The sequence below is a fragment of the Haliotis asinina genome, chromosome 8 (assembly GCF_037392515.1).
Source record: "Haliotis asinina isolate JCU_RB_2024 chromosome 8, JCU_Hal_asi_v2, whole genome shotgun sequence".
Lineage (NCBI taxonomy): Eukaryota > Metazoa > Mollusca > Gastropoda > Lepetellida > Haliotidae > Haliotis > Haliotis asinina.
This window is the reverse complement of record NC_090287.1, coordinates 14,159,216-14,170,604: the sequence shown is the minus strand read 5'-3', so window position 1 is coordinate 14,170,604 and position 11,389 is coordinate 14,159,216. Positions and strand designations below refer to the sequence as shown.

Here is an 11,389-nt window from a genome sequence, read left to right as displayed (position 1 = left end):
TGTCTGTTGTATTTGTCGGCATTGAGATCACTACACCCTAACCTTAAGCGACAGTGGAGGATTTGGCAAATTCTTGTACCTATATTTTGATGGAAATGAATATCTTTATCTCTGGGACTTAAAGCAGATTTGAATTAATTGACATCTGTAAGAGATTATACATTAACACACATGCACGCATACACAGATTTAAATGTAATAATAATTCTAAGGCAAATGGGAAACATACATAAACATATTTGATAATGTTGAGATATCAAAGCAAGTGAGTCAACATGAACTCTGACAACAGCTGCATGACAACAAGGGCGTTACATAACTGGTGCGCTGAGGTCATGAGATCTACGCCGCCGGCCGTGAGTTCAAATATTTATGGATATATGTGAAAGCAGTCACTTGGCAATGCAAAAACCTCACAGGGTACCTACCATGATTAATGTTCAAGTGCGCAATATTCTGAACATTAATAAGAGATGCAACAAAACAGTAACACCGGTGGGTTGCATGATTTGCACGGAAACCGTAGCTGGTCGTAACGTAAACAGATTCAAAACAAAGGAGTCTGTGCAGACAAAGATTCAGCTGTCTGATGTTAAACAAAGTTTAAGAACATACATAATGTGAGCAAGTGCAACAAAACAAACAACCCACTTCGTAATCGTCAGTAATGTTATTTTGTCAACTAAACTTCTGGAATGTAATCCGCATGCCGAGGAAGATGCAGCGTTACATGACAAAGTAACAGCAATGAAACGCAGCTGATGTTAATTTAACCATGACAAACGGAGTCTCGATATAGCATCACAAAATTAAGAACCAATCAAACAAGGATGCACTTTGTTGTGCGATAGCTTTGATCGGCAAAACACTGACGTGTTTTACACGTGCAACCATATGATTTACACGTGCAATCATAAAATAAAAGCAGAGGTGTAAATTTAAGCAAGTACAAAACAATGCGAGTCTTAATGCAGCTGGGCAAATATCCCACATCGTAGCCGCCAAATCGGCTTTATAAACGATACTATTTTTCTTTATCGATACTATTTTTTTAGGTGTGTGTGTGTGTGTGTGTGTGTGTGTGTGTGTGTGTGTGTGTGTGTGTGTGTGTGTGTGTGTGTGTGTGTGTGTGTGTGTGTTCCTGCTGCACATGAATCTGACCAGCAAATCGTGTATAAAATACGTTGTATATCTTTTACTCCTTTGCGCACCTAGTGTGTCTGAAAGATGCTATGAATTATTTCGGTGTGATGGAATGATGAAAGGAAATATCTTTTCAGTGTTGTAATGTTGAGTTTGAACACTAAAGTTGCATAAACAAAACATGTTTATAAGAATTTACGTGTCATCCTGACATTAATTATAGTATGACTTAAGCACATATTCTCATACACTCCAGCAGTGTACACAACCAACGAGTGTATATTAGTATAGCACTGAGTATATATTAGGATATATGCACATCAACAGCCCCATAAAAGTCCATGGACAAATGTGAACGGTGTGTCAAACCGCAAGTGTTTCGGATCCATTTAACAGCCTACAGTAAATAGTAGGGATATTTTTAAAGGTCATCTATACGCCCAGAGTAGGAAAATAAAGTTTATTTCTAGACTGCCAGTACAAAAAAATATATATTATATATATTATGTTGTTCATCACAGTGTTTCCCGCTTCTAACAAAACTTCACATGTAAAAACAAAATCAAATAACAATTGAAGTTATAATTTCTTAGGTGCTGTTTGTCTGTTTATGCAAGGACAAGCAGGAAAAGATACGTCTAAAACATTGGACAGTTAGTATCGGTGTTCGTACCATACTAGTATTTACATGCATATTAACAAACTGATACTTCAGTTATATTGCGATGCCATATAACGAAAGCTTGGACGGCTCCACTCTCAGCCTAAAGTTGACGTAATAGCAATGACGTAACAACGACCCACAGTAACCGTGACATTCTTAAAGCACTATTATAGCCGTGTAAAACAAGAAATCGTGAGTTGAAATCTGAGGTAAAAAGTAATAGAATAGCTGCCTGGTTATCTGGGAGATATCTGATACATTTTCCCTTCGACCTTGATATGTTACGATCCAACGGAATTACCAGATGGATTCAGTATGTCGTAACCCTGGTTCGAATCCATAAAGATGTCTGATTGCGAACCTCGGTTTGTCAGCGTCATGCATTTGCTACTAGGTGTTGGGTTTCAACGCAGTTTAGGATCGGCGTCTTTGTTCGTCACGCAGAAAACCCGGTTTCGACTCCCACATGGACACAAAAAAGTAAAACACATTCCCCTCCGTGATATTGCTGGAATACTGCTAACATTGAGGTAAAAACAAACGCACTCATCACAGTTATACATTTCTGGCATCACTTCGAAGTTTCCTCCAACAGACACGCTGACATGGCTTTGGTATATGAACTGCTACTCAAAGTCACACTCACTCACACATAGCAATGGAGCATGGTCTAATCTACATAGAGGTAAACACCTGTTATTGAAAACCCACGCACATTTAATTAAATATAGCTTAAAATAGCACTACGGGGGTCAGGACAACTCTCTGTAACATGAAAATCCCAAATAGAACCAGCAGTCACCGGCCGCATTAGCTGAGTATTGCTGTATAGGTACCCGTCTTCTTACATAAGGCTTTTCGTTGACGGTGTTCATCGAGTAAATCACTTGTTGATCTGTGCTACTAAGAGACATATTCAGGTAATGTTCAACTGCGTGTCGATAGTCGGCTATGAATGTCGGGAGAGTGTATTTAGACCCGAAAAACATCCCTCCTCCCAGCCACACCCGATTTCCTTTGAAGATGTTCTCCGGCTTTACGTCCATACTCACATCGTACACTTTGTTCATTGCTATTCGAGATTCGTTGAAATCCTTTGGTTTTACTATCACAAACTCCTTCTTCCGTCCAACGATGTATCTAAAATATCCCAAATCTATCCAGGCAAAATACGTTGTGTTGAAGTAATTTTTCTCTACGGTTTCTTCAACAGTTGCATATTTAGCATGCTGAGCACATGAATACTCCGGTACAACCGTGTTAGGGTGGTGCTTCGGATAACCCGGGATTGAATATATTGCTTTAATCCGTTCTACATAATTAAAGGCCCACACTGATTTTCTATCCACCAATAAAATCTTTGTAATGTTTTCATATCCCGCTCTCATCTTTCTGAATGTTTCAGCAGTGTCCGGTGAATCTGTATAAAACACAAAAGGGCTTCTAATATATTGGTAAACGTTCGCCCACTTCATGTAAAGATTTGTGTCAAAAAAGTTTCCAGATCCTTTTAGGAATCGACCAAGGTTGAAATAGGCTGTGACAACTGTAACTTCAAGCGGCTGAGATTTGTTGTAGAGTTCAAATTTATCTTTGGGAATTTTACCTCCATAGCATGGTGGTCGCTGAAATGAGAGAAAAGATGGATAAACTATTAATATTTTGATGAAACATTTTCTAAAGAATGTTAAAAATAGTAACCAACCAAACAGAGACACGACAACTTAATGTATTACGCTGGCCGGACAAAGTAACATACAGTCTCACGTATTACATCGACTGTGCAAGGTGACATACAGCTTCATTTATTACATCATTTGAACAAAGAAACATATAGCTTTATGTGCCACGTTGACTAAACAAGAAACCATACAGCTTTATGTGTTACGTCGATTGTGTAAGGAGACATACAGCTTCATTTATTTTATAGTGACTGAACAAGGAAACTTACAGCTTTATGTATCATGTTGCCTGAATAAGGTGACATACACCTTCACTTATCATATTGACTGATCAGGAAACACACAGCTTCGTGTATGGCGTTGACTGAGTAGGGAAACATACAGTTGTATTCGTTACATAGCATGCAGCTTTACCTATTACGCTGAATGATTACGATAACCTGTTTTTTTATATATTGTGTTGACATAATAAGGTAGCATATACCTTGACGTATTACATTGTCAGGACAAAAAAAACCCCTACAAACATAGAGCTTGGTGTATTACACTGACATAACTATAACGTGTCTGGGTATCTTACTGATATCAAATCTTTTATTTCCCCACTATGATATACTTCTATGTGAAGAGAGGAATCGGAATAACAGATATTAACCAAATGTGCTAGTCTTCGGTAGGAATACACGAGGGCATTCCTGGCACAGAATACATCATTAGTCTGGTCCTCTGTATGTATGGGCTGTGTTGTTAACAGTCTTGAATGAAACGCTCAACAGATGAATCGGAAAACAAATATGTTTGCGAATCAAGATTGAAAGGTATAGATTAATCACCCTTTGAAAGGATGTTTAATGAAAAGATGGACATCACTTGTAAAGCTGCCACCATGGGAAATCGCATTCCCACTTTGTACTCACCGAATGACAAAACAAAACTAGTGGAGAATTAGAAGATACACAAACCTTATTCCCATGTTTAGTCAGGGACATTGATCAGATTCTTTAAAAGGTAAGATAATTTATGGCTGCCAGCTTATATTATGACGTTTCGGTATACGTCCTTATCCTGTTGACAAGCCAGAGTGAACAGTATATGAACCCATGCTTCCATCATATAATTTTGAAGGCATCCATAACGTATCTAACCTTCCTTATTATTCATCATCTTCTACAGCGTCAACGAAAGAGATGGTTAGATTCATTTATGGCCTATGCATTTAATTGCTTTCACACGAACGTGGAAGGAATAAACAGCGTAAGGTTTCATCCGGGATTATGATATGTATTAGCGGCGTAAGATGTTAGTTTCTGACCAGCATTTTTTAGTGAATAGGGGTTAAAACAATCTCAGATTTGCAAGCCAGGAGACACTTTGATTTCCCATGAACGTTCAGTTGTTATTGTTATGCTCTTATTTCGACCACTGATCCTTCAAGTAAGTACAAAATACCCCTAACTATCACTTTACAACCAATTATTTAGTATGCGTTTAGAACATGTGTGGTGTCTGACCTTTGGAGGTTTAGGCACTGGCTTTGGTACGGTAGGCTTTGGAGTCGTGAGAGTTGCATCGGGCTTTGCTGAAGATGGCTTAGTAGGTTGACGAGTTGTGGACGGATGTTGAGTAGGGATGTCAACGTTGGCCTTTGGTACTCCTTTTTTGGTAATCTGATGTGTGGATGTACTCGCCGAAGGAGATACAGATGTGATGGCATTCTGAAAACAAACACAGGAGCATTTATCTAAAGCATGTTAGACATCATGTCAATCTGAAATCGTCACAGAATATTTTATGGAAGACGAGATGCAATTAATTCTGGACTGAAACCATAAGTTCGAATGGATGAACTAGTGAATACGCTAGTGAGTGTATACGGGAATACCGGGTCCTTCCACAAATGGATTTGGCGTGGTGAAGCGAATATATATATTGAGAGAGAGAGAGGGAGAGAGAGAGAGAGAGAGAGAGAGAGAGAGAGAGAGAGAGAGAGAGAGAGAGAGAGAGAGAGAGAGAGAGAGAGAGAGAGAGAGAGAGAGAGAGAGAGAGAGAGAGAGAGAGGCAGGCTGCTGGCTCTGTGTGCTGGCGATTCTAAGGGTGTGGATTCGAAACCCGCATCAGACTCAACCCAACAAATGTACTAGAATCTGTACTTTACAAAGTATAATCGCAAATATGACATATGTTAGAAATGGCTTAGTCTTCACATATTATACATTTTATCATGTGGGAAACTCGTGTCTGCGACTTGACGGACAAACGCTTTGATCACTACTATCCAACTGACCTCTTCAAATATAATCACCTTCAGGTCATGTCAATGAAAACGCAGAGATATAAAGGAAATAGGATTAACTAAACATTTGGAAATGTTTTTGTTAGGTAATACAACTTACATATGTGAACGGGTATAGCAAGAAGAGACACACAAACACACAGGCCACGGCAATTCCGAGAAAATATCGCCTGTATTGCGTCATTGTCCTGAAGGGTAGCTCCAACACCTGCAAAAAATACCAAATCATGCAAATATACCCTAAATGCTCAACCACGTAGTGGCTGAATGTACGGAAACAAGGGCTGGGGTGAAATCACGACATTTGAACAACCATTACCACAGATTATGTAAAGGAATTATACAAAGGAACGGTTTTGCAGTTAATATAGTTTAACAACATTTATTTCACGTTGTGATCCTGGCAGCGTTTCCATGTCCGTCAAGCGACTGGAAGGTACCAAACCACAGACACCAAGAACAATATGGAGTCGGGCAACTTTGTATGCAATGTGACATTTCGTAAGTGAGGACTGCATACTTGCCATGTTTTCCCTGAATCTTGTCAATCACATTTGTGCCATAAGACACACTAAATATATTCAATGACAGTTCCATTCATTGGTCTGGTTTGCTGGGTTTGATAAATCTGATGAACGTGAACGTATGACAATGTAAGTATATTGACAGAAGCAATTCTACTTCTCAAGGGCTCCGTCTGACGACCAGCACCGATGATTGATCACCTCACAGTCATCAGTCTGAGTATATGTAAAGTATCTCTCAGTGGGATATCAGTCTGCAGCTGGCAAAGTTCCTCAAGGGTACGCTCAGACCCCACTCCACCATCCTCTCCACACTTCACTCACTCCACTCCCCACGTGTAAATATTACGTTTTCAATGCAATTCCCGATAAACGATTGGGAGAGCTCCTAACTGCTATTAGTTCAGTAAAAGATTTCAATTTCAAAATAACTATATCTTAAAAGAGACCTTTCGCTCAAATGCTTATGACGTAGGCAACTATCGATTGACGACTGACGTTTTTCATGTCGCCGTGGACCGATTTTGTTAAAACACATGACAATAGCAACAGTAAAGATAACGAATCCTCGAGAAAACGCGTACAAGTGACTGTAGATTAGATTGGTCCTTCTACTTCATGTTGTAGGCATGCCAGTACCAGTGCTCAAAAGTCTGGCTTTCCTCCTTCAACCATCTAATACTCCTTGGTGTAATGGAAAGTACAAATGCAGCATTAAACAAAGTCACATTTATACAAACAACTGAAAACGATGGAAAACCTACATACAACACTCTGTCATAAAGGACTTATGAGGGCATTCAAATATCAGTACCAAAGCGATACAGAGTTATAGCTATCGGATATTGCGTATTGCAGGATAAACGACATCACCACACTCCGCACCAAGATACATCAAACATTCTTGCATTGATAATCGCTATTTGTTAAGGGCACACACACACAAAAAAAACAGTGATAACATCCGGTCTGGCCTGCCGGGTAGCGACTGTTCTAGTGCTGGGAAGTAGTATCAGGTGATAACAACGTTCTGCTTGATTGATGATGTAAATGCATAAGGTAACAGAATATATTCTGAAACTGATAAAACCTTAGGGACATTGTAGTAATTCTAGTCATAGGCGTCTAGGGACTTTTGACCTCAAAAGCTGTTTTTGCTGTAAAGGCAGAGACGGGACGAAACTGCAACTGTATACAACATGGAGAAATGATTTATAACGTGGTATCTACCAGCATGAAACATCAGGATGTAGGAACCAATGGAATTTGAATTTTATGTAGTTTATGGAAGTTAGGAAAAGAGGAATTCAGATCAGAGGAAGACGTTTTGGTCAACTGGTTTAATTTGTCACCATAAATTCGGACCATTTGAGAGCTGGTAAAACTGGTAAGAACAGTTATTGTTGACAGCATGTAGTACAGAGGCTGAAAGATAGATCTGGAACAGTGACACACTCTGGACCGGTGGTGAGTTCAAGAAGAGTGACCGTTGTGAGTCCGAGGATTGCGTTGGTAGATTAGGAGGAAAGTGGACGATCTTGAAAAGACATCCAAGTGAACAAAGTTATGGTGAGAACTGAAGTGGACAAAGCAGTGGCAGACCAAGATCGTGGTAAAGTGATCTGACCGTCAAGCAAAGGTGTCCCAGCACATTAAAATGATGAAATATGCTTACGAGGTTATGTAATCATTCGCCAAAGCATTTACAATGCAATGAGCACAGATAGTGAACTTTCGAATGGTAACAACTTTCCTAGTAGTGGTATCGCCAGCAATACTAAAGAGGATGAAGTCATAAGGCCACAGATTACAGACTACAGTCATCTAAGAAGTACTTCAGAAGAACAAGGTTGACAGGGTGAAGGGATGTGTGTGTGTCTTAGGAAGTGTCAGCTTCAGGAAGTGACGGCACAGGACACATAGACCCCTATCATAACTTGGGTCTTTGACTAAACCTGCTTCATCTTAACCAAAGCAAAGCCACAAGTAAAACCACGGATTTCTCATAGTTGATCCGGAAAGTATGAGCATCAGGTGCAAGTCCATTTTGCCCTGGGTATTCATCCTAGAAAGGCGACCTACTTCATGGCAGAAAGGTGTAGCTGTGGACGTCTGTGATCACTCTTTGTCAACGCCGTGCGCTTTGGATACAAAGAGCAATGACCTGGCATTTAACAATTTCCCAGAGTTGCTTGCCCGGTCGCTAGCGCTGAGAATAAGCAAATAATAAAACCTCAGAAATAAAACAATAATTTTGTTACTGTCATATAAACGGATTGTATTCGCCCAATTTCTTGCCACACAGAGTAGTAAATGCAATCGGAATTGTGCATGTGGGTGTCCATGGGAAAATTCTCTCCCCTGCCTCAATCATTGCCCCTGCATTACATTAAGATCAGATAAATATTTCTACACTAATGGCTATGACTTAAATTCGATTTTTCAAGGTAATCAAACTTTCAATAGTAGAATTAATCAGCATGTTCTTGACTCTGTTCATAAATACACCATGCTTTCAAACAGATTCAAATTATTCTTAATTCTTATGTATGCAATTATTATTGACCATTTAATGTAATTGTACAGACGTTTTTCTATGTTTATGGATTTTACGCCTTTGTGGAAATAATTGCTGCTGTAATAACTGCTTCTGAAGTTTGAAATTAATCATTGATTCTTTTGTGTTATATTTGAGTCACTTGCATAAACCGTTGACTTGGTATTCCAGTCCATATTTTTCATGTTATGTTTATATTTCATGTCATGAATAAAATATGCCTATGAAAATAGTTATGTGAACATCCATTGACATGTTATCAGATATATACAAATCGTCAGACACATGAAATGGTGGTCTTAATCTGTGACCACGTATTATCGTGTCACTAACATGCAAACATTTATGCATAAACTGCACTAGCACACAGAAACACTCACATACAGTCGGTCTTATTGATTTCGCGACAACACCAGCTGTTGTTGTGCAATAAGGCAAACAGACACCTTGTTTGTAAAATATATGCTTTATGCTTCTATGCTTCTATGCTAGGTGTTCCTTCCATACTGTCTACAGGAGGAAAATTATTTTGATCAATCATTTTAGACGATCTCATTATGCTCAGTATCATTCTGGTGACCACATACACCTCTCATCACAATGGCATGATAAATGTTCTTACTGTTACTATTGCCAAGAGGTAGCAGTGAATGAGTGAGTGATTGATTTTAAAGTGACAATATTTCAGACATATCGTGACTAAAACTAATCCCACATTCATAACATATACATAGAATATATATATCCCTAGACTGGCACAAATCGAGTTCAATATAGATAGCATACACGTACAAAAGTACAAAACAACAACTATTTTTATAGAATACAATGTAAAACAGGGCAATAGCTGAAGGAAAACCACTATACCAGGGATCATGAGATTGTCAGACACCGAACTGGAAGGTTATTCAGGGTACCACCTACGGGAGTAAAGGAACAGTCCACTCTCTTGTGAGGAGAATTGATTAAGTCTGAAACAGGTTCGTCACTGAGAAGTTACTGATTGTGTGTAAATAGAACATTGTTGTGATTAAATGATAATCTGTCTTCTCTTCTCAGAACTGTTTTACTATCAGCTACTATCGAACAGGTTTGATACTATAGATACAGGTTTGTCATTGAAAGGTTTGAGTGTGTTTATTGATTGACTCAATAAAACGATTAGGCACACGTTATCCAAGTTAGATAGGACCTCTCCAAGTATTTCCACAAGCCATCTTACAACAATGTACATAATTAACAGACATAGGCTGATTTTCAGTAACTGAGAGGCTTGCATTTTCATGTAATATATATATATATATATGTGTGTGTGTGTGTGTGTGTGTGTGTGTGTGTGTGTGTGTGTGTGTGTGTATAACACAATGGAAACATAGTCTGTTCACTGAAGTGTAAATGTTGTTTTAAGGCCAATGCGACAGGACTGGGGCGGGTCCAATATTTTAACCGGGTACCCCACTTCTTTCTACCCTACCCTACCCCGACACCCGATATGTCAATTCCTGACATCAACTTGTTAGAAGTGGCAATATATTCTTCAGCTCGGAGGATAAAATTTAGTTTTTCAATATCTTAGTCATGCATTATATTCAAAACAAGTGACAGTAAAAAATATCTAAATTTACCCCACACCCCCATTACCCTACCCTACTCGGATACCAGATGTGCGAATTCCTGACATCAAATTGAAGGAACTGGCAATATTCTTCAGCTCGGGGGTTAATATTTCGAGTTTTTCAATATCCTAATCATGTATTATGTTCGAAACAGTTGACAGTAAATGATGGTTAAATTTTCAAAGAATGCAACCTTTTAATTATAACGTATTGTTTTATCTATTAGTCACATGATCATAACGGGTGAGGATATTGAGATGGGTACCCGGATCCAAGTCATTACCCACCCGTCCCGAGTATCCTGATTACCCGTCCTGCGAACTGCCTGTCTGCGTGTTAGTGAACCAGGGTGCTCAGCTCAGTCACGTGAAGGCGTGTCAGGTGAGCCGATACCGTGGAGTGATGTGTAAATCATCAAACACAAAGAACTGTGCCTTGCCGTGCCTCGCACCTTCAATGACATCCGTCATATATCAGGTGTCTTTAAAGACGCAGTAAACAGCCAAATAAACATGAGCAAATAAGGACAACTGTAAGTAGGACACAACCCACCCCAGTATTCATGAACAACCGGTTTGAGAAATGAAGTGAGCTTGTATGCGATATTTCAGGGTGACGCTTTGTTGGCTCAAAGGCGAATTAGTGAAGAGTTTATGGGCTAAAGTCGTGCCTGTACTTTTGCGTTCACTGTGGTTTGAAATACGTGTAGGGCTTTGTGGCACGAAGCACATTGTCACACCTCGTCCTGGCAACAGAACTCAGCTATTTACGGTTTTCGGAATTTTCGTGTGACAAGCTATATAAACCCGAGTCGAAACGTTGCAGTATCGCAATACGACTGAAGGTATTCAGCAGGACCGAACGTTGGATTATGCTAGCCCTCAGCACCAAATCGTAAATGACGACTAAC

General features: G+C 39.3%; 1 protein-coding gene across 4 annotated transcripts in view; it reads right to left on the bottom strand.

Moving 5' to 3' along the window:
• Window positions 1–1,589: 1,589 nt before the first annotated feature.
• The window catches only part of LOC137294444 (uncharacterized), a 34,915-nt gene continuing 25,115 nt past the window's right edge, over window positions 1,590–11,389 (bottom strand). For all 4 annotated transcript variants that reach the window (XM_067825462.1, XM_067825460.1, XM_067825464.1 and 1 more), the window contains 3 exons: window positions 5,883–5,990; window positions 5,001–5,204; window positions 1,590–3,432 (listed from right to left, as the gene is read on the bottom strand). In XM_067825462.1, the coding sequence (XP_067681563.1) occupies window positions 2,560–3,432; window positions 5,001–5,204; window positions 5,883–5,966 (1,161 nt within the window). In that variant the 5' untranslated portion in view covers window positions 5,967–5,990 and the 3' untranslated portion in view covers window positions 1,590–2,559. The remainder of the gene's footprint in view (window positions 3,433–5,000; window positions 5,205–5,882; window positions 5,991–11,389) is intronic.